The 25,256-nt window shown below is 39.6% G+C and overlaps 1 protein-coding gene across 1 annotated transcript; it reads right to left on the bottom strand.

Moving 5' to 3' along the window:
• Positions 1 to 5,414: 5,414 nt before the first annotated feature.
• On the bottom strand, positions 5,415 to 14,143 carry LOC147625850 (uncharacterized). Its single transcript, XM_086817731.1, has 9 exons — positions 13,468 to 14,143; positions 13,292 to 13,397; positions 12,408 to 13,202; positions 12,201 to 12,315; positions 11,921 to 12,107; positions 11,228 to 11,625; positions 10,995 to 11,128; positions 10,665 to 10,905; positions 5,415 to 5,429 (listed from the first exon to the last, which is right to left on the bottom strand). The coding sequence occupies exons 1-9, from the start codon at positions 14,141 to 14,143 to the stop codon at positions 5,415 to 5,417; spliced, it is 2,667 nt and encodes an 888-aa protein (XP_086673857.1).
• Between the last annotated feature and the right edge of the window lie 11,113 nt (positions 14,144 to 25,256).

The raw sequence follows: 25,256 nt of genomic DNA on the forward strand, positions 1-25,256 counted from the left end.
GGGAACATCAAGTGGCAATGCTTGCATTGCAAACAAAAAGAGAAAATGTTCGCGCACTCCACGCTATGAATCGGGAGGCGCTTCAATTTTTGTTGCCGGAGTTCTATGTACCCTTTAATATTAGAGGGAAAAGATGTTATTTCCCGATTCATGCTGAGGAGATAAACATTTTGTTTGATCCTAAAACTGAAGTCAACGACAAAGTGCTCAGATGTGTTTTAAGGTATACTCTTTTCTCTGTCCTCCCACAATTTTTCATTCTTGGCTCTTAAAGTTTATGCCTCTCTTGATATGTTTCCTTGTGAAGTTTTGTTATTTCGCAATTGCCCGAGGATGTACAGCATCGAGTGTTCCAGATTGATTCGCTGGTCTCAACATTGTTGCTAGTAGAGTCAGTTCCGTACCTCGATGTGCTGAACTGGTTTCGGGAGGTCCAGCTGGACGATGCTCGAGTATTTTTTTTAGCATATCATGAAAAGTGAGTTTGTCTCTCTATCTCTCTTGCATGATGTTTATACAAATCACCATACACGAGCTATATAGTGCTTCCTTTGGCTTGAAACTAATAGAAATCTATTTGGATGTGATGCAGTTCCCATTGGAGTCTTGTACTAGTCGATGTGCAAGACAATGTTATTTACCTTGCAAATTCGACATCTGGTGTCCATGGCAATGTTTTGCTGTAAGTTAAAATCATTATGATACATATTATTGTTTGAGTTAGAAGTCCGGATTGATTAGGATAATGATTGGTCTTTGTTTGCAGTGGTGTTAGGAAACTAATGGGCAGCTTATGAGAGCCTGAGCATGGACATCGACACCCTGGATCGATCGACCATTCGAAGGGTTAGTGTGCCCAAACAAGAAGATGGTTACAGCTGTGGGTGGAGGGTTGCACTTAATGCATTGTTGCTGCTATGGAGCATTTTTCAGCTCCCTTCAGAGGATGTAAGCATTTTTTAGCTCCCATATGCATGCGTACTCTTGTTTATCTTCTTGTATATTATCATGTGGATCTTATTTATGCCTTGATGAATTGTGATGGCAGTTTCCATCCATGTCTCGCTACGTGGACCTAGACGTCCAAACGTTTAGGGAGGAAACGATTGCGAAATTGATCGAGGTCGCAGAAGTTATGTCTCCAGATGGCCCAGTGGACTTCATCCCGCCCAATCCACGAGGGGGGATAGGCCCCCCTGAGCCTCTTACATGGGCTCCGTACTTGGGAGAAGAGCCATGGCTCCATCCTGAAGCCGAGTCCTATGGGTTCCAGTAATAAATAGTTTTTTTCTTCTTCCAACAAATGTACGTTTGTAAATATGCAGCTACACATGTACATTTATATTTTTTTGCACATATTTAGTGTTATTGGAGAGAGAACATCAATTGTAAATGCACTTTTAATTTGAAAATCAGAGGATCAAATTTGCTATTGTATTCCTTCAGTGCTTCTTTTCTTACTTTAAGCCGTTTTTGTGTACATAAAAATTCAATTGGGGAATTTTTGCCTTCAATACATTGTTTTAAACAATAAAGCATTACAAAAGCAATGTTCTGAATAGATAAGTTTATTGCATATGGAAAATACATTGTCACCGTATACATGGTCACATCATATATCTTCTAGTGCCTCCAATTCATGTGGGGCTGCAACATCTTTACAAATGATCTGATGCTCTCTTCTTTTATACTTAGCTTCCGACCATCAAGCTTGAAGCAAAATTGATCTGGAGGATTCTGAATAGCTACTTCTAATTCCTTCCTAACATATTCAAGAGTCTAATTCTCTTCCACTTCCAATGTCAATGATGGGTGACCCTGTCGAATCATAACTATATCTATCAAGCAAGAGTGGCTGCCATCTCTTGTATCTTGGTCCATGCTTTCCCAGTTGTTGTTGATCCATCGCCACCTTCTATAAGTAAATGACATACACAGATGTTGCCTGGCAATATAGTATCTGATTCTAAAATATCATTAGGATAATTTCTCGAGTATAATCAAATAAGCGTTGTAACTGTTTCACAAAAATACATTTGAATGTTATAACACTCACCGAAATGCAATGTCGGAGGTGTTCAATCGACATTCGATCAACTCATCTCCCTTTGATGATTTCACTCTCCAACCTTTGTGAAACAAATGATCAAGCCAGGTTTCATCTATATCTTTGCACATAAAAGTTGTTCTAGTTTTTCTCAATTGTTTACAATTAGAAAATAAATCAACAAAGCATGCAATTGGAACAAACAAACTTAAGTGGACATTTCTTGCACCAATGCTAGGCTTCATAGCACATTTAATATCATTAAACATTTTGGTCCTGTATGACTCTATCACTTCTGTATCAAGCAATGGCCACTCAGGACTATCAAGTGCAGGCAACGGAGTACGTTCCAACTTTCCATGTCGACTCGATTGAGTGGGCAAGGTATAAAATGAGTCATAGAAATATGTTCTACTGCTTGCGAGATCACTTGGTGCACGACCTTCATATTGAAGTTCCCCCACCTCACCATGTACGACATTCAAGAATCCCATCAAGCATTGTGCAGGCTCCCACTCCTGAAGATTGGATGGGTACAAATCTGTGCAAGGCAGAAAAATGTATATCAATCACCTTATTTGCAACATTGAAATACAAAACACAAGCACTTACAATGTGGTCTGTGTCTTGGAAGTCCTTCCAATGGTCCCACGTTGATCTCTTTTTGCATGAATACATGCTGGATCAACACTTCTTTAACAGTTTTCCCTCCTAGTGCCATCTTAAAGTCAAGGATCCTTCCTTTCCAATGTTTGGCCAAGTCTTCAGATGCCTTTCCCTTCACTCGGTAGTGGCCACGTTTTCCTGGCTGCATAGTGACCCAAGAGTACTTCCTGTATACTTGGGGAATCCATTCTTCGTTCTCGTCTTTTATGTTATACAACACAACAGATGAGATACTGCTCCTTGCTCGTTTCAGTCCACTTTCGGGTGCCATGAGAGATTAACAAACGTATGAGAAAGAAGAAGTAGTAGAAAGTGGATGACTGAGCTAACCACTTTTGTGGATCAAGGAGGGAAGAAGAAATGAGGGACGGTGTGTTCTTTTGGGCGCCAAAGATGTTTCGAGATTCAAAAGTGGAACCAAGTTGAGGGAATAACCAGGAGAATATGTATCTATCTATTCCAAGCATTCAAGCTTCATTAGTTCTAGGGGTGGTGGAAAGAATTTTTTAGTGCTCCACGTCTAACATAGGAATGTGGAAAACATTCTTTTATTGTGTTAGGTGCTGACAAAAAAACGGTTTAAAATATTTTAAGACAAGGTGATGGTTTTTTTTAATATTTCATGAAGATAAGAGTTTCTCCACGTTTTAGGTGGGTTTGTACTACAGAGGTCCCACCATCGGTGAATATCGTTCGTAGATTTCATGTCACTCAATCTATGTGTCTATTATTATATTATTATTGAAACAGCCCTCTTTTGAGTCCAGAATTTTCCTAATGGGCATGACATGTCGATATTGGGGCTCCATTGGAACACCAGGTGGCCATGATGAAGCACTAGACTATGTTTGGGATCATGGGTATTGGGAGGATATGGTATCCCCATGTCCATCTACTGCTCCCATTGAGCAATCTCACTGACCTCACCCTTGAAAAATTGGTTACCCAAATCATCATGCATAGCGGCAAGTGGTCAGAGACATGAACTAAGGCACACCTCGTCGCTCTCCACACTGATGCAATGTCATTATAGTGTCCTGCATGCAATGTCATTATAGTGTCTTGCATGCTCTAGCCATGGTCGTAGTACTAGAAAAGCAATCTAAAACTGCATCCCCCGTGATCGGTGACGTCTTAAGTAACCACTTGCCATAGTACAAGCTCATAATTATGTACAAATGGATGACAATGTTTAACATAATGACTATATAATGATTTCACTACTCGAATTACCTTGCAAAAAGGCTCGCTATGCTCAAGAGTATATCGGATGGGATTCTCGTCTCCATCCAACTGGTATGGGGAGGTTTCCTCCTACGCTTTTGGCTCCAAGAAGATATCGTCGCCCACCTTAAAAACTGAACAATCTGCAACTACCTCGCCTATCATACTTTGGACACTGGACGTACTTTCACTGGGGTGCGTGAAGATAGCAATACCCAAAGCAGAGACCTACGTGCACACACTAGTAAGTACGTTAGGGAGGGAAATCATTGAGCTTCACTTTGATAAAAACCAAAGAATCCTGCACTCACCTCTTCTTGGCCATCTTCTGATATGACATATAGATATCGCGGGACGTGCAAGAACAAAGTCCTTTGCAATGTGAAGTTCCAAGTTTCTGCCTCCCGCACAACAATCCCTAGGTGCTCCGCATTGTAGAGTGCACACTATAGTGCCATCGGCCTCTGTAGGAACTTTGCAAGCAAGCACAAAAGCTGACTCCACAAGTATCTCCCTAAAAACATTCCATCGAGGAACCACAAAATCACCCTTGTGGAGACACAGATATGTAGGAAAATCAGCCCACACCAAGGCTATCGAAGGCATCCATGCTTCCCCACGATTCCATGAATTGTTGCAATACTGCAAGATTCTTGGAATAACAAATCATGTAAGGGGAGTGTAAACGTTATAATGACGATGAATGGAGAGTCACTAGCATGCCTGAGAGATCATACCTCTATTTTCGCTTTCCCAAAAGTGCGAGATGGAGGTGATCAATGTTGGAGCTCAAAACTAAGTGCAAGGGGTCCACCACAATGGGACGGTAGTCTTCATTTACACAACACCAAATACATGTTATGCGCATGATGAATAAATGATCTAATGAATGTTCAAACATGTTAAGTTCACTTACTAGATGCCAAGAGGTCCGCCTTGTCATCTTTTAAACTCTCCAACCCCTGCTCTTGGGTCTCACCATGCGAAGTGGTCACCTGCTCTTCACCTTGTGCGTGGGACTGTCGCTCATCTTCATGCTCATCATCCTTGGAATGGTTGTCCTCAGATTCCTCATCAAAGTCATCCCTTTCCCACTCTGGCCTGCTGTGACCTTTTTTGGGAATGGAGGCTCCTTGATTGTGGATTTCTTACCCTTTTTCTTCTCGGGGGACTAATTGTTGCTTGGTGGTAGGCTTCTTGCCCTTTCTAGCTACCACATTCAACCAACATTAGAACTTTATATTCTTAAAAAAAAAGCTTCATAATTCATACAAATTAAATACTTTACATAAGGAAACATAGTCTGAAACTGCTTTGCCTCCTCTGGAGGAAACTCCCCCTCTGGGTAGTCTAACCACCATGGGCAAAGCATCCATGTGTCCTTGCCCCAAAGCTCGTCGATCCACTCTTACAATCCTATCTCCTTTACACCTATGCGTTTGGAGGATGCTCGAGAATGTGGACCCGATCATGTACACTACTTCTCCACCACCTAATACACAGACATTAAAGAAGTTTAAGAAACCAATACAAGAGGTGTGACAACTTCTCCACCATGCACGGCAAAAAAAAGAGTTGTGGTACTTTATACCTATACAAGAGGCGTCGTGTTGTGCATGGAAGGTGTGGTTGTTGGTTAGGATCCAAGGTGGCATGCATTTGTCCTTTCCACCTAACAAATGCCTTCTCAAAATGAGACTTCCTGTATGATTTCAAGGCATCCGTGATACCTACTCCAGAGTCTACTTTGGCTCTCTCGTGCATGCCGGCAGGTGAGTCCGCCTCTAGCTTCGTGTACAGTTTTAGCATGTACTCGGTCAATTGGAACTAGTACACATGATGATGGATCCACATGAAGAACGCTCCATCAGATGGTGGAATTTGCGCGTCCCTCATAGTAGCGAACTCTCCACCAGCAGAGCCAATATGTCAAGCAGCCTACATTTCTTGCATTGTAAACAAGCATTAGGTTTCTACTTACTTTTTTTTTTTAATGTAATGTGTCAAGAGAGCTTGAGAGCTTACTCTTCATTTGAAACATGTGCTCGAGCAATCTCTGTTAGCTTCGGAGTAGTGAATTTGCTAGCCTTTTTACCCCAGCCTTGGTATAAGATCACTTTTTTTTAACTCTTTCCCATATTCAGGGTTGGCAATTTGTGCCAGCTAATGTCCCCTCTTAGTGAAAAGTTCCTCCGTCTCCTTTAGGGCATCCCTATAGTTCTTGTTGAACATTTCTACATTCATTCATGTATTCTCTACTCCCTTGCTCAGGCAGCAAGCCACTGATCCTGGCTTGGACCGTGGCAGTCCATCGACTGCAATGCATTTATATTTATTTAAGAAACATACTTCAAAATTAAAACATTAAGAAACATAATTTGAAATCAAAACATACTATAATGCGCACACACCTTGAAGACTAATTGTGACGAGTGCCATGGGAAGCTTCAACCACTTGGATCTGTTGGGTCCCCGATGAGTAAGCGCTTTTTGGGGGCCCATGCACAATCAATGTCACTAAACTTTGACAACAATGATTGTGAATCGACAAGACCCACACATTGCATCAGAAATATATCATGTGCAATTGTGTTCGGCACACGAATGGTAGTGACCTTGAAAAATTTGCATGCATTTTAAACAAGGTGAATGATGACATACACAATGTTTGTTCATTTCATACATAAAAAAATATTGTATAATGCACTTACTTGTTGATCATGCACAGCACCAACAAGAACTCCACCTCCCCTCAAGGAACCGGACCACTCTGCAATTCACCTTGGGAATTCTCTCTTTTTAAACTCGATTGGTATTCACCCATTCTTGCCAAGCTCTGAGTCGATGGTTGCCATCCCAAACAACAAAAATACTCCCAACCATGTGTTGCCATCCTTCGGTCTCCTCTAATATCGTGTCAAATTCACCTGACAATGATAAGTCGTGGCCGGTTGCACTTTGACGGTCGAATGAAATGGGTGATTTGCCTGGGAAGACAATGAATGCCACCATTGTCGATTGGTATTTTATCTCCTTGACACTTCTGAGATCAACCCCTTGATAAAATCCTCATTCGTGCGGATTGCCAGGTTTGCAAGGAGGTGACAAAGTGGCACTCTAGGAAGGCGGTTTTGGTTGTTGACCAAGTGATCCTCCACCCAATTCGTAGAGATGTGTCGATAAACCACTTGGCCGAAAAGCTCTTTCATAGACTCCTCTTCTTCTACAATTGTGGCACTGCTGCTGGGCCACGCGATTGTCGACAGGCGTGAAAGAACCCACTCCCATAGTTAACTGCAATTGTGAGGTGTTTGTTACCTTGCTTGCATGGCCACTTGTGATATGCCCACATCTTGCAAGAGAGAGAGATCTCATCTTGCAATTCAGTGAAGCCCTTCGATTGGTAAAAATGAGTTCGTGGGTGGAGGGTCTTGAATATGCCTCCATATTTAAGAACAGTTCTTAAATTAATCTTTAATCATTAAGATGTGATGTAATTATTTAAGTTAGTCTTTAATTATCATTAATTATTGATTCAAATAACATGTGATGCACTATCTCTTAAATTTTATAAATTAGTATGCCATTTATATTAACCAAAAGAAGTTTACCTCGAGAATTTGGATGATTGAGAACTCTTGGGCAAGTGAGGACCGCTTGAGCTTGAGAGCGTTGAGACCACTACTGCTTTTGAGGGCCGCTTGATCTTGAAGGTGTTTGAGGATGGGCATTGAGGGCGCTTTTCTCGGCGCTTGGGGCTTTGAGAGGGCGAGCTTGAGAGGGAGATCTTGATTGAGAGGGTGAGAGGGAGCGAGAGAGGGCGAGCTTGAGAGGTGGAGATCCGATGAGAGAGAGAGAGAGAGAGAGAGAGAGAGAGAGAGAGAGAGAGAGAGAGAGAGTTGTTGTTGAGGGCTCTATTGTGAGCCCTCAGTGTTGGCTGTGCAATGGCTTTTAAAGCCATTGCATAACCACGTGGCCTTGCGTGGCTGGCCACCATGCAGGCCATGTGGCACGCCGCACGTGGGCATTACACACGGTGTGGCCACATGGACTGTATAGACCACGTGGTTAGCATGGACTATATAGACCATGTGGCACAGCCATGTGTAATGCCTGAGTTCAGGCCTTACATGTGGCCGCGCCATGTGGACTGTTTAGTCCATGTGGTGAGCCACTAGACAGTCCACGTGGCATGCCATGTACAACCACGTGTGTTGAGTGACACACGTGACTGTGAAGTACACGTGGTGCCAATTTTAGTAGGCGCCGCGTGTAATTCACGAGGCACCCACATGGATTACACCCTACGCAGTCCACATGGATGTGCCACATGTGGTGCGTAGTGCATGTAGCACCATGCGCAATGTGCACCACACGTGGCAGCCATGTGTAACGCCTGGGGTGCGGGCATTACACGTGGCAGCCATGCATGGCTTGCATGCCACGGCCACTCGGTGTGGCCGGTGGCATGCAGGACACATGTCCTGCATGCCATAGGCCGTGTTGGAGGAGGGCCCACAAAAGCCCTCCTCCCAAGTACCCCCTCTCCCAAACGCCCCCTCTCCTATCAACCCTTCTCCTATCCCTCCCTATCTATCCTTCTCTCCTTATTGTAGTGCCCGCATGCAGACATATGCTAATCTGGTCGGGAAATTAGGTTTGTGTAAAAGAGTTATTAAATATAGATAAGTACATTGTGATATTTGAACAATTTGATTTTTAGGTTTCGGAGGTTAGTCACTACAGCCTAGCAAGGGCCTTTTAAAGGAGAGATTTGGCTTGGATGCACTTTTGAAGCTGAAGCGAGAGTGCACTTACGACTTCTTCCCCATGGAAGCAGGTTCCTGGGTCAAGGGTCCTTAGGTGAGAAGTGCTATGTTTTCAAGATGTCCACCATTGGACCCGCTAATTGTAAAATTAGTAAGTGATAGTATCAAAGCGCAAGGACATTATAGATGGCAGAGCAGTGCACTGGCATGTCTTCAAGAAGCTTGTGAAGGCTTTCTTATAGACTTCATGAATGATAGCTTCATATGTGCTGCCTATGAAAGAAGAGTCACTTTGATGGACAGAGACATGACACTTGTTAGCAGGGTGAGGTACAGGTTTGATAAATTTCTTTATCCCTTACCAAGGGATAGGAAAGCCTTTGAGATCCTTGCAATTCCCCCAACATTGAAAAGGAAATAAAAGGTAGATGATATTAAAGTTGAAGAAGTTACTTCCCCTCCCAAGAAGAAGAAGAAAATAAATTTGGTTAAGAAATCTAAGACAGATGATAAGAGTTCTGAGGAGGAGGAGGTGAAGGAAAAGGAGGAGGAGGTGATTGAAAAGGTCTCACATGTGTATGATAGCTTAGATACCCTTGTGCAGATGGAGAAGGCCAATACTCAGAGGCTTGCCCAAGTACCAGGGTAGCTAATTTGCAATGTTGGCACAGTGGAGGAAGACTATCTCTATATTGCACTTGGGGACCTCTACATGCTTGTAGAGAAGAAGTGGTAGTTATTGTGGGTACAAAAAGTGGCATATATTATAAGACTTTAAAGACCTTGAAATATTTAAAGAAAACAGACAGATAACTTAAAATTTTCTCAAAAATTGAGTTAAGCTCTATATTATGTGATCTAAGGTTCAAAGTGGGAATCTAATATAAGTTTATATGTAAAAGATATTAACACTTTATGGAATCAGTCCAAATTCGGGACATGGTGTATACATTGACTTTGTACCTAAGAAAATGAGGACTTTTGACTATCTAATGCTTCATCAGATTATGCAATTATATTCCCAACTTTGCATTTGATGTTCTAACAAAAGAGCCTAAAAGGAAATTCTTTCGTTAGCTAGGAGACATTAGCCACTAAAGGTAAACAAATTCTCATTGTTTTATTGATTACAGGGTGTCTGACTGGACAAAATTGGGCACCCTAATCTTGCAACCACCTAGGATTTACATTTGCCTTAACACCTATGTCAATTTTATGTGTACCTCCATCTTGGGTGCGTCTATTTAGCGAGCCAAGAGCAGTGAGCACAGAGCAGTGAGTAGAAATAAAGTCCTTGTGAAAGTGAGCAAGTAGGGGCATGGTATGATGTTAAGCGAGCATGTAATGTTAAAGAGAAGAGTGAAACCATAGTGCAACTCTATAATGAACAGAACAAAGAAGACTAAAAAAGTTTAAAAATGACTATTGCAAATAAAGCATTTTCAAATGAATGGTGCGGATATAAAAAATCACTACAAAACTCATACTACTTGGCTCGCTAAAAAGACGTTGAATTGGTCATTAAGCTACTAATAGAAACAAACTATTGTTTGCAACCACATGGAAACCACAGTGACCAGAGAACATAGAAATCAAGCCATTAAGATACACACCAATTTTAATAGCCATACCACTGACACAACAATATAATACTCTTTAGAAACCATAACCATAGGATTTAAAAATTTTATAATCCAAATAAAAATTGTCCAACAATCAGCTACATGCTATTGTAAAAAACATTCAGAAGCATAACATCCATCAAAACACCCCATCAAAACATTACTTCCAATAGTCCCAAAAAATGATTGTCTCAATTAAAAAAAAGACTATCTCTAATGGCATTCTGATGTAGACATGTGATCCTCATAACTGCAAGAGACACAAAGAAAAGAAAATAAGCTTTATCAATACAAAATTATTCTCTACTAACATATTTATCTTTTCAACATGCATACCTTTGCTGAGTATGGTTCTAACAGGTGATCATAGATCCGCTCATCCTTGTCTAACATTATGACATTGCGATCCATAAATGCTGCCACTAGCCCAAGAGTTCCAGTGCCAGCAAATAAATCCAAAATCGTGTCCCCAGGACGACTGAAGACGGAGACGATGTATTTGCTAAGCCGCTGACCTCTCTGACAACCGCCCCGCCATGGTCTACCCTTTCTCTTCACCAGATCCTCCGATGGCACTCTTGAAAACGCACACAAACCATTAACCATATGCCATAAAGATCACCGAAAATCATTTTAAATTCTATCTTGATTTGAATGCATACATACATGTCAAAGATAAGATCTTGCCCTACATCAAGATCATCACCTAGTGCCAAATCCCTTAGTTGATCCCCATGCATCACAAAGCTTGTAGCAGGAGATGTTGAGCGAACAAAAACAGCCAATATTAGACAAGTGACCTACAAGCAAAGACACATTGGTTGTTCATGCATTTTCACCTTAAATGGGACAAAGAAGATTTGCACAAATGACAGCCCCAAAGAGAACAACACTAATACCTGGGTAGTAATCATTTGTCCCATCTTCTTCCCAATAGGTGGAGTACACCTCACAACCTGTCTATGATAAATGCCAAACCCAACGCTCTGTGCAACCTGCTCAATGGTCACTCCTTCTTCCATAGTGTAAAGGCATGTAAAGAAGCCTCGATCCGAGAGACAAGAATCAACAACTTTAAAAGTAGAGTCATACATGCCATCCCCAATCTTATTCCAATATGGAACCTTGTTTGCAACACAACCTCCAATGATGATATTTGAGGGGAAGTCTGCAAATATCAACTCCACACAGTAATCGGACCCTCTACTCTTGACATTCCCTACTGTGCAAATAACATTCATAGCATCAAGCACTTGCTTTCCCAATGAGGATGCATCCTCCATGTTCACAAAAGTAGCTGCAAGGTCCTCAATACTGACATTGAAGGCATAAATGGTTCCTATAGACAGGTTTTTGACATTTAACACACATAGTCTCAAGTCAAAACAATCGGATCACGATAGAGATGAGGTAGGAAGCTCACATACCTGGAGCTTGCAATGTCTTGGTTATGATGTCAGTTGGTTGTATCCCGCCTGCACTACTATTGGATGTCTGTTGTTGACTCTGCTCCCTATTTGCTTCCATTGCTCGATTCACCTCCAATGCACGATTCACTATTTCCCTCCCTAAATTCATTGGCAATGACTTACGAAAAGAAGCCGATGCAATCGATGTTGCATGTGATGTGGATGTGGCCTCATTATGATCAATTTGCTGGCTACGAAGCTCCAATATAGACTTATGTTGGCGATACAGATCAAGCTCCTCCTCAGGCACATGGTTTCTTTCAAGGTCCAACCACCACGGGCAGAAACGAGACTCTATGCTTGACATGGCCTGTTCAATGACAAACATGGGTAAACATAACTCACCCTCAATATGAACATGTTTCTCAATCATGGATTCAAAATGACAAATTCAATCACTTACTCTTCCAAGCTTCAAATCGGCATACATATAAGATTGATTGTCAACACAAAGCCACACACTAGCGAGAGGGGGTAAAATATCCAATTGGTGCTCCTCAATTTCAGAAAGCAACCATCTGCAAACCAAAGCACAAATGATAAAACAACACACAGAAAGAAGCATGCATGTTTTTTAACAAGGAATATCTGGGTTATGTTGGAGGAAAACCTATAAACGACTCGCCGTGTAGCACTTTGTAGGCCTGGTTGATGGTCAATATCATGGCTAAATTTTATGCCTCCTTCGTGCACTTTGAAAGCCCTTTTGAAGTACTTTCTTCTGCATAGAACAACAAAAGAGGTGAATCGGCTCTCACCTGGCAACCTGACTCGATCGGCATTTTTAATATCATTTTGGATTCTCAAACCCAGCTCTGTGATCTGAAGCCAGTAGGAGTACATGTGCAGCCATTCCCTAACCTTTGTCTTATCATTTGGCATACCCTCAAGTGATCGCACTGCAGCCTGAGAGTTGTCCAATAGCTTGACAATGTGAGCCTTATCTGTGTCTCTGATGCAAGCAGAACCTATCATATTGAGCTTTTCCTCTGTGGCCACATGATTGCTTGACGCGTGCCATGGGAGGGAGAGCACTGCACACCAAAAGGCCTCACCGTTGGAGGGATCAGCAATCCTTGCATATTTTGATGTTTTTCCTCTGTAGAGAACTTCTACCTTTCGAGTCACATTCTCCCTAGCAGACTCGGCAAGTGGTCCATTTGATGCCTCATCAATTTTTTGCTCCATCTCATCCTTGAACAAGAGCCAAGTCATAATCTGGATTGGCAAATGAAGCCAACTAGGCCTTCCTCTGGCAGATGCACTCTGCATCTCTCTCTCAACCCATAGCTTGTCCTCATTGTCCAAATGTGCCATGAGAGTTGTTAGGTCGGACTCTCCCAATCTTCTTAGTTGAAATAGACGATCACCAAATGTGGTTGGCACAAATGCATAATCATGCGTCCTACAAAACAAAGAAGAAATATGTTAATATTCTTGAGTACAAACAACTTACTTGACATAGAAGGAGACTCTGATGACAAATTAACTTACTTGTTCAACCTGGACAATGAAAACAAAAGCTCACCCACATCCCTCCGCTCGAACACATAAAATTTACAGAGAACACAACAATGCATGGACAAATCCCCTTGAAACCCTGTAATAAAACACAAAATTAGGAAGGACAAAGAAGCATAAGAAACTATAACATCCCAATGAGAACTCACCTGTAGAAATGCAGTCCATCCAAGCATTGTGTCGATTATTACCATCAAGAATATGCACCATTTTTCGGCTCAAGTACGGACCCCACTCGGGGTCAAGTGCAAGAGTTTCCTCAAATTGTTGATTCACAGTCCTCCAATGCTCATCCCAAGATTCCTCCCTCTCTTGTGTCAATGGTGTCTCCTCCCCTTCCAAGTCCATAATTGATACTGTGAAAGCTCCCATGCTCTCAATGTACCCACCTAGTTTTTTGAAGCTTTGAGTAAGAGATTTATCTGTTGAGGGAGAAACCTTTCGGATTGCCTCCGTCTGGATCATCCTACAGAGAGGAACACGTGGAGGTGGAGACCTAAATTTGACTCCTATCCTATCTAAAAAGGCTTGTGGAGTAGATGTCTCTAGAATCTTCCCAAAAATATCAACCTTATTTTTTTTCTGCTTGCTTCCTTCAGTTTGGGTTGTGACAACTGTTTCTTCTTGATCCTCTAGTGGATGTGTGTTCTCTTCCCCCTCTATCTCTCTCCCAGTATCCTCAGTATTCTCACCTTCATCCTCATTATCACCACCTTGAGTATTCTCACCCTCATTTTGATCACCTTTATTTTCCTCAATTGCCCCCACTACATTTTGTCCATCCTCCTTATTTCTTTCATCACTATGTAGATGCTGCCTATCCATATCCACCTCCAGGTTAGTGTCATCTATGATATGTACCGCATGCTCTGTAGTAGTAGGGTTTGAGGAGGCGGCTTGCTCCAAAGTGCTAGAAAAATCAGCTTGCCTCCTTGTGTATCTCGATGAGCTCTCACCTGGGCCAACCTGCACACTCTTTTTCCGCTTAGCAAGAGGTAACTCATCCATTTTTGCACAACAAGAACCTTTCAAGCAAGATGCTCTAGTGAAATGACTCGAACTCATTTGAAAACCAGATAGCCATGCAAAAATACAAGAACAAATCTTCAAATAGTATTGTACTCGTATTGTATAATTAATTGATTATTTTAACAGCAAATTCAGTAATACGACACAAACTTAAAGAAAAGGTGGCACATTCACTAAAGAGATTAAATTCAGTACTGCAACACAATCATCAAACAAAGGTGGCACATTCACTATCCAACAAAACGGCCAACTCATTATAACGAACAGAATATCTTTGAGATTATCATATGGAGTGCTTTGGCCCAAATTCCAAGGCATTCAAAGCCGTATTGAATATTTTAAAAAAATCTCCATTGGAAAATATTTACGGAGCCCTTTTCAGGTGTTCAATTCAAGGCATTCAAGTTTATTGGAAAATATATAAAGATTCGGTAGCCCAAATCTGAAGGCATTCAATATTGAGTACTAATAAACTTTAGAAGTGATATTTCGCAATCCAACACTTTTTTAAGGATAAACTTTTTTCTTTTTGTGCTATTGTTCTTTAGATGCGCATGTTTGCTGGTCTCCTCTCTCGACTGTGTGAGCCGTTTCTCAACCAAGAAGACATCAAATGTGAGTTTTTTGAGCTTCTTGTATATACACAAAGTCTGCATAATATAGACAGTAGTAAGAGAGACAGTCTATGCAATGTGTTTGAGACAGCACCATATAGATAGCATGTTCTTACACTACTCTCTCCAAATTTCTGCCGCCGGGGGGATCCAAGCTTGAAACGAACTCAAAATCGTGATGATTTTGTCACTGCTCGGCAGCAAAACATCCTATTATTTTGTGCGCTGAGCGCACAAATTAATTCAAGAAAAATAGCAAGAGGTAACGCCGCACATCTCATACTGTGTGTGGAGTGTGGCAGCAGCAAAACATCCTATTATTTTGTGCGCTGAGCGCACAAATTCATTCAAGAAAAATAGCAAGAAGTAACGCCGCACATCTCATACTACTGTGTGTGGAGTGTGGCGGCAGCAAAACATCCTATTATTTTGTGCGCTGAGCGCACAAATTCATTCAGGCAAAATAGCACAAATTCATGGATGATGATACCTTTCTGTGTCTCTTTGTTGGGGAGAAAGATTGGAGTGGGGAGAGGGCCCTGCGCATGAGATCAGCGTTTCTTTGCTGGGGAGACGTATGATGCTTCATGATCGCTTCTCTGCGTGTGTGTTCGAGGGAAGATGCTTCTGTGTGGAGGACGACTAAAAGCGTTAAGTAATTGCTTCATAAGAAGTAGCCAACTACTAAAAACCCTAAGTTAGGCACTGGACAAATTTTTTTATCCTAACACTAATGAATTTCAACACTAAAATTTAAGGGTTTGGTCAATATTTTTCCGATTTATTTAAATCTATAGCACAGTTATGCTATGGCATCCAACTGGTAGAGTTTTTGAAATCTAACAGGAGATTATGAAAAAGCGCAAGAACTAACACAAAGCAAATATGTGTGTGTGTGTGTGTGTGCGTGTGTGTGTGTATACATACACACACGTGTACACACAAACATATATACATATATACATGTACTCTTTTTGATACCCTTCATTATGACTATTTTTGTAATAAATATTTTTATTTGCTTCTACCCATAGTCTTAAAATGAGCCTGGTAAAATTGTATTATAGCTAGTATATGCTATTGATTAGAGCAAGAACATCTAGTATTAAAATATTTTTGGCTAATATTCAATGTAAATTCCTTAATTGTTGTTGTGATTGCATTATGCAGGGAGGCTCGTGTTTTCCTCCATTCTACAATGGGTGCATGCATCCGAGTCCCCTTCTTGAATGGCAAATGTCTTGTGTCAATCAACATGATCCGGGGGAAGCTTGGAACTATTGGTGGGATAAATGTGGAGGCCTTACTTGAAATTGGAGGAGAGTATGAGCCCATTTGTCCTTTACACTTGTATGCAAGGATTGGAGACGAGGCATATTTTATCTTGGAGCATTCATTGTCCTCTGTATATATTGCCAAATCAGAGAATTATTTTGAGACCCCAGAACAAGGCCCCTCAACTATATTTCCTCCCGGTTCTCGAAAGAGTACTCCAGTGTAAGTGGCATTAACTTTGACTTTGACATTTTCTGTTTTGCATTGCGCATTGAATTAGAGAGCATTGTGCTTTACAGTGACTTGGACACTGAAGAGATAGAAGAAATCAATGTCCAAGCACATGGGTCATTGCAAGAGGAGATAGAGGTCTCTCCTGTGGAAAAGTGCTTTCAACATTTGGAAGAGGAAGATGTTCAGTTTGATACTGCGGTCTCTTGCTTTCAAATAATCCGCATGTTACCTCCTACTGATGTCTTGCACACTTTAATCCATGATTGTGATTACAAAGGCAAGGTAAAAGAGCTTCCCAAGGTGTACCCAGAGTTCAGTACATATGAGCTTGAAGGTGGGAAAGGTATGGAAGGGATGGAGCAAAAATACGAGGGCAACATTTGGACAAAGCCACAAACACAAACTAGGGCCAATAAAACTTTTGTTCTTAGGAAGAGCTTCTGCGGGGGAACCTTCCAGTGCATGAATGAGCACTGCTCCTTTAGGACACGTATGAATCAACCAAACAAACTCCATTGGAATGGGCAGCTGATAAAATCTCCAAAATATGGGAATTTAGCAATTGGGAGTTTCGGGAACCTTGAGTGTTTTTTCTGCAAGCATGTGCCAATGTGTCTTAAAGAATGTCTTGCCTGTGTCTATTATTTTATGCCAAAAGAATCAATGCATAGCAGACTATTTATTCATTATGGCAAACATACACACATGGTTTCCAAGGGAATGTGCCGAGCATCGATACGAAATATCAAGGCCTTTGTAGCACGTGCAGTGGGCATCGACCACAACGCTGGGCCCAGAAAGGTACAAATGATTGTGGCAAGGGAGGTGGTTCTAAGAGCATTCACTGATGATGACAAGGCACAGGGAGAATTCATGACAGAGAGGGAGCTACAGGAGATGTCGCAAGAGTTGCAAAGTTTGATAAATGTCAAAAAGTACGTAGGAAGTGCAATTTAGCAAAGAATAGTATGCAATTATCATCTTTAATACACTAAGTATGCTTTATGAATGCAGGGTGAAGCAGATGGTAATGCAAACACGAAAAACAACACGGCCTCTGGGTGAAGGATATGAAGCCATTCTTAATCTAAAAAGAACATGCCATTTTGAGTTCTTCCATGGTTCTCGATTTCCATTGCAAGCCACCACTACTACTGAGCGTTGCTTTATCTTTAAGATGTCTACTACTAGACCTGGTTCTGGGATTGACATTGTTCGGCGAATGGACAAGGATGGTAATGGGGATCTTAATCAAGCATGGGTCTGCTTTGATCATGTGCATCGAGTGGATACTGGATGGCATACAATGGGAGCACATGTTTATGACCACATGTAAGTTACAAGCGGTAGAAAGCATTGCTTAATTTGTGTCTTTAATATAACTCTGTTTCCATTTGTGGCATGCAGGATTGGTGAGCTATTGACAATAGCAACTTGTGAATTTAGAGAAGAGGATGAGGATGCTCAAGTCATGTTTTGGGAAAATATGAATTTGGTAATGGTGGAGCACACAGGGAAGGTAGCAAATTTTTTTGGGTTTATGGCGGATGAGGCTGGCGCTAACTGGAATGCGGTAAGACGTGTCTTCAACAACGGAAAGGAGATGATTGAAAGGGAAAGGTCATGTTTATGGCATTGGGAAGACAACCTTCGTGTCCACACGCAGAGGTACATCTATAGCCCACATCAAGAAAAGCACAGGGAGATGTGTGAGAAGTGGAGGACTGCCCCAAACAAAGAAAGTGCCCTTCAGCAATTTCGCAGGATACGAGCATGGTGGGCAACTGGCAAGGCAGCTGATAGAAACATCCCTAAGCTTCTTAGCTGGTTGAGTTGGTGGCACTATAGGGTTAGTCGATGGGGTCATTTCATTTTAAAGGTAATGTTTGTAAGAGATTATTCATTGTATTATTGTGTGCCTCCTACTTATGTGTAAAATTAAATTTTATGGTTTTTTTCAATTTATCTCAATGACTTTCTTCTTCTCAATCCCTCTCAAGCTTGAGAAGCTTTGTAAATAATTGTTTTAATTCAAATCAAGCTTTCCCTTAAAGTCTTAATGCTTAATTAAGAGAAAGTTAATCTTTATGCTTATTTGTAATACAATCTCTCTCTCTAAAAGATTAGCCATCTTTATGGCTAAATCTTTTGAAAAAGGATACTTCTCAATGATAGTCTCTTAATTCAAAGCTAAACTCTAGGCTTGATAAGCTAGAGATTAAGAAAATGATATTTTTATGATTTTGTGTTAACAAAATAATGGTTTAGTTTAACTAGTTTCAAACTACTTTGATTGATTCTAAATGAGAAATAATGGAATTAGCTTAATCTAGTGAGATAATCATAATTAAGTTTATGATTATGGTTAAAATTATGATTTAAATTCATAATTTTATTTTAGGCATAAAAGAGGAACTACTATCATATTTCCATTACAAGTTTTTATTCTTTAGAAAAATTTGGGAATTATCAGTAATAGCAGTGAGGTTATGGTAAAATTTTTAAAAAATAATACGTATCTTATTTTTATGCATAATGCTAAAAGAGGACTTCCTACCATATTATAGGATTGGACATTCTATGCAAAAGAATGATTTTCATCATATTCATGATAAATATTTTTTTTTGTAATTATGCATAATTAATTGATTATTATGAGAAAAGAGTAAACTTTGGTAAATTTATTTTTATGCAAAAAGAGGAATTCCCATTATATTTGAGATCCAAGTAATTTAATGGTAAAAGATAAATTTTTGGTAAATTTATTTTTTATGCAAAAAAAGAAATTTCCATGATATTTGATATCCAAGTAATTAAATGGTAAAAGAGTAATTTTTAGCATAATTCAAATTATGAGTATTTAGCAAAAGTGAAATTTTGAGCATTATTAATTTTATTGGAAAATATGGGTAGAAATGATTTTTGTAAATCCCATGAATCTTTTACTCAAAAGAAGAATATTGAATATATTTCACTTGAGAAATTTGAAAAAGAATATGAAAATATCCATCGAGAAAAAGTACCTATTACTAGACCAAGCAATTGGTAAAAACTTAGAAAAGTCCCATCGGTATCGAAAGTAGAAAACAGTACTAAAAGTGGATGTGATAAGATGTGAGATGTAGAGCCGAATGAATGTAAATGAATGTGACGGGATGTAAATGGATGCGATGTGATTAGATGAGATGTGAATGTGAGAAGAGGAGATGTAAACGTGATATGATAAGATGTAAATGTGATGTGATAAGATGTGAATGCGATGTGATAAGATGTGAGTGGATGTGATGAGATGTGATGTGATGTAAATGGATGTGGATGTGGATGTGATGAGATGTGAATGAGATATGATGATATGTGAATGGGTGTGTGTTAAAACCCTAAGATCTCTCTAGATTATTTTTATGCATAAACATGCATAAATCAGGCATAAACTCATCAACTCGACCACCCGCAAGCCCAAGGGATGCACACATGAAATATAATGAAATACATCATACCTTTACTTTGATGTCTCATACCATCAAGAGGTATAACTCCAATCCAATAGCATGTAGCTATAGTGTGAAATGGTAGGTGAGTAGATATGATCCTCTACACAAGAGAGCATAACATAACCTAGCCTCAAGCTAACATTAAGAGACCATAGCCTTGGCCTCAAGATAGCATAGCCTTGGCCTCCCAAGCCTCCCTTGAGTGTGCCCCATGCCACTATTATATAGGAGGGCTCTCAAGTGACTCTTGACTCTCCATGTGTGACCTTTGGATGCCTAACCCTAACCTTAATCCTTAAGGTTAGTCCTAACCCATGCTCCACTAGAGCTTGTTCCCATGCTCCCATGCTCATAAGCCTTATGTGGGTTAGCCTCCTAGTATATGCACACATAGAGACAACTGAATCTCTAAAAAAGGCAATTGCATATTGGGTGTGTAAGTGGTGTGACTATCTTGAACTTTGCTTGAAGCGCTGGTGTGGCTAGGGGACCTGGGAACTCTTTTCCCTGGTACCCGAGGCAAAACATAACCAAATTCCTAAATGGATCATATCACTATAGTGGTTGGGCGGTTGGCTAATGCATGGGATTAGATGGGGTTAGGCTGGACTGATAGATCCCTAAAATGAGACTCAATTTTGTTAAGTCATGATAGTTGAAGTAAATCCAAGATAGTCCTTGTTCTATGAAAAAAAACAACGGTTGTGCCTCTTGACGAGGAAAAAAGCGTTGGTCTCTATGAGTGTAAGTCTCTTCCCTTGATCGGACCATGTGACTTACGGGCTCGATCAGATCAGTTTGGTTAGTTAAGCTTTTAACTATGTTAGAATAAAATATCCTGAAGGAATCCCCTATGTCTACTGGGGGCGAGGGAAGTTTTTCCAAGTTCAATTTTTTGGAAGAACCAAGGGGTTAGTCTCTTGTCCGGATATCTGTGGGCAAGGCCCCGAGTGAGAGGCTCTACCTGCACAAGAAGTGCTACTTCCATTGCTACCACCCCCGAATTCATTGCGCGGAGGAGACAGGGATCTTTCAGCTAGTATTAAGCGAATTGGCTAAAGTGGATCAACCGAGAAGCAAAAAATGTGAAAAATTTATGTAGTACCAGTAAAAGATTGTAATTGTGTGATGAAATTCATATAAATTGATATTCAGAATGAAGATTTATAAATTGGAAATTGGGTCTTCAGATGGAAGTACCACAATTGTGTGGAATCCCTAACTTGTTGGAGGCCTAGATATGATGGTATTTACCTTATAACTCCAAGGACTGTGACTACCCGTATATACCATGGGTATATTTGCAGCTCTTTACTAGAAATATATACAAGTAAATCTAAGACCTATAAGCAAAAATGCTATCCAGAGGATGAATTCAAATGCTGGTTGATATGATTTTAGAATTCTGGTTGAGAATTGATGAGTTGATTTGGATTTTGATTGAAAGATGCTGATTCCTAACTTCTGGTTGAAGGAAGATAAGTTGAACAAAGCCACAATGAGGATGAATGGGAAGAATCCCAGTGATGATGTTAGTAACTGGAATGACAATTATAACTTCAGCAAATCACCTATGAGATTAGTGAATTATGCTGACAGATTGCTACTGTTAACCTTTGACCGAGTGGATCTAATTAAGGGATAACAAATTGAGAACTTGCATAACTGAAATTCTTGTGGAGGAATGTTTAGATGAAATTTTCGGTCTGATGGACCATTATTGTGTTAAGGGTATGAATGATATATTCTGAATGAATTGTTCTCTGATAATGAGTTTTGTATATTCTTCTTGTAGAAGGGATCTTTATCCTAGGATTCTGCATGGGTTGACTAGACTATAAGGAACCCCAGAATCAGTTGGATCTTAAGGTGAAAGAGTTTATTCTCGTGCTAGCGAGATGAGGACATCTCGTGTTTCTTAAGTTGGGTACGATGTAAGATTCCTCCCTCCAGCTTTTGAGGTGTAAAGGTGTAAGAATCTCCCCTTATGTTCTTGAAATTATTCCCCTCTCTGAAATAGGAGAAAGATCTTGTTTTACCTTGTTTTGGCCTAGAGAGAGATAATCCAAAATTTAGATATCTTTGGATATAAAAATCCTTCTAGTGTCTAAAATGGATTCTCGTGAAAACAGTTCAAAATAAACTTTCCAATGTGCATTAGGAATTAATTGAAAATGGTATAAGGGACCTTAGCCTAAGGGAAATTTTTAGATTATGGTCTAAATAAGGTTCCAATGGGCTAATTGGGTTAATCTTAGTGTTGGGATGAGATAAATCCAAAGAATAAAATAAAATACCCCAAAAAAATGAGTAAATGCTCACATAAGATGAGGAGTTGACTGAGTACAAGGTTTATTAGTTAAAAATTATGAGATACTACTTAAAAAAATGAGATATTTTGAAATAATGATGCATTTTTGACACCTTGGTAAAGGAGAGGGGGATTCTTGAGGTAGGCACCTATTTCACATGTGCGGAAGGGTTTTTAATTCAAAAATATCTCTCCTCAATCATACCAAATCAAAAAGGGAGCCAAACTGGTCCAAATCTTGTCCAAATTGAGTCAAACTGAACCTGGAAAATTCTAAAACCCAATTGGACTTGCTTAGTGGCCTCCCTCACCTATAAAAATACCCTTCGTCTTTTGTAAAAAATATGGGAGCTATACCATGCTAGTATTATATTAAAATAATCATATTCTCTATTATTCCTTAAATTTTCCTCTCTCTTGGGAGCTTGGAGCTCTCTCTCTCTCTACAACAACTCTTGGAGTTGCTCTTCTCCTCTTGGTGGACTAGTTGATTGGTCGGGGGCTTCACTGCTAAAAGAGAATCAAGCCAAACTTGGAGGTAAAATCAAATTTTATGGTTTTTTCCAATTTATCTCAATGACTTTCTTCTTCTCAACCCCTCTCAAGCTTGAGAAGCTTTCTAAATAATTGTTTTAATTCAAATAAAGGTTTCCCTTAAAGTCTTAATGCTTAATTAAGAGAAAGTTAATCTTTATGCTTATTTGTAATGCTTTCTTTAAGTAAATCTCTATCTCTAAAAGAATAGCCATCTTTATGGTTAAATCCTTTGAAAAAGGATGCTTCTCAATGATAGTCTCTTAATTTAAAGCTAAACTCTAGGCTTTGAAAAAGGATGCTTCTTAATGATAGTCTCTTAATTCAAAGCTAAACTCTAGGCTTGATAAGCTAGAGATTAAGAAAATGGTATTTTTATGATTTTGTGTTAACAAAATAATGGTTATTTCTTTTAGATTATTTATAAGTAGTTAAAAACTACTTTTATTAATTCTAAAGGAGAAATAGATTATCCTATCAATCTCACAAATGAGAAATAATGGAATTAGCTTAATCTAGTGGGATAATTATAATTAAGTTTATGATTATGGTTAAGATTATGATTTAAATTCATAATTTGATTTTAAGCATAAAAGAGGAACTACTATCATATTTCCATTACAAGTTTTTATTCTATAGAAAAATTTGAGAATTATCAGTCATAGCACCGAAGCTATGGCAAAATTTTTAGAAAATAATACATATCTTAATTTTATGCTAAATGCTAAAAGAGGTCTTCCATATTCTAGGATTGGACATCCTATGCAAAAGAATGATTTTCATCATATTTATGAGAAATAATTTTTTTGTAATTATGCATAATTAATTGATTATGAGAAAAGAGTAATTTTTGGTAAATTTATTTTTATGTAAAAAGAAGAATTCCCATGATATTTGAGATCCAAGTAATTAAATGGTAAAAGAGAAATTTTTGGTAAATTTATTTTTATGCAAAAAGAGGAATTCCCATGATATTTGATATCCAAGTAAATAAACGATAAAAGAGTAATGTTTGGCATAATTCAAATTATGAGTATTTATCAAAAGTGAAATTTTGAGCATTATTAATTTTATTGGAAAATATGGGTAGAATTGATTTTTGTAAATCCCATGAATCTTTTACTCAAAAGAAGAATATTGAATATATTTCACTTGAAAATTTTGAGAAAGAATATGAAAATATCCATCGAGAAAAAGTACCTTTAACTAGGTGAAGCAATTGGCAGGAACTTAGAAAAGTCCCATCGGTATCGAAAGTAGAAAACAATACTAAAAGTGGATATGATAAGATGTGATGTAGAGCCGAATGAATGTGACGGGATGTAAATGGATGCGATGTGATTAGATGAGATGTGAATGTGATAAGAGGAGATGTAACATGATGTGATAAGATGTGAATGCGATGTGATGAGATGTGGATGAGATGTGATGTGATGTAAATGGATGTGGATATGGATGTGATGAGATGTGAATGAGATGTGATGATATGTGAACGGGTGTGATGTGATGTAAATGGATGATAATGAGATGTGAAGTGATAGATGTGCATGTGAATGAATGGATGGATGTGGATAGATGTGAATTTGAATGAAGGGATGGATGTGGATAGATGTGCATGTGAATGAATGGATGGATGTGGATAGATGTGAATTTGAATGAAGGGATGGATGTGGATAGATGTGAACGTGAATGAATGGATGGATGTGGATAGATGTGAATGTGAATGAATGGATGGATGTGGATGAATGTGATGGATGTGGATAGATGTGAATGTGAATGAATGGATGGATGTGGATAGATGTGAATGCGAATGAATGGGTGGATGTGGATGAATGTGATGAGATGTGAATAGATGTGATTATTAAGAGACTAAGGTTATGTAAAAGGGGAGGAGAAGGGTGTGTGTGTGAATGGACGTAAGGTCCACTAGCTCACCTATTTAAAGGTGAAGCTAGGAGGCATTTTGTATTAAGCAAGGCCAAGTTGTACCCATAAACAACTTAATAAACAAGATGTTTTCTTGTATTTTGTGAGTTTATCTCCTCCACATATCTTGTTCAACTACGTTTTTCTCAACATGGTATCTTGAGCTTAGTTGTGTGGTGGAAGTTCTCCATTTTGAAGCTTTATCTTCTCAACCTCTATAGCTATTCTGCACCAGCTGTCAGTGGAGGACATGGGGAGGATTGTAGAAGGTGTTTCAGCCTCTGATTTCTTCTGGAGATATCATTCCTAGCCCAAGGTGCATCAGCCCAGCTACTCACAGCTGTGACATTCGCGTTGTACAGCAGCCCGGCATTGCGTTATTAGCAGGCAGACTCATTTTTCATCAAGTCTAGATGTCGTACACACATACGCCGTCTGTGCTGCAGTGTAAGCTACATCAGCTTAGGGCATTTGAATCCCTAAGCCTCACGACTTTACAGCCAGAATCTTAGCTGCAATGGATG

Source organism: Cibotium barometz, chromosome 23, assembly GCF_041138505.1.
Source record: "Cibotium barometz isolate CiBa-2024 chromosome 23, ASM4113850v1, whole genome shotgun sequence".
Lineage (NCBI taxonomy): Eukaryota > Viridiplantae > Streptophyta > Polypodiopsida > Cyatheales > Cibotiaceae > Cibotium > Cibotium barometz.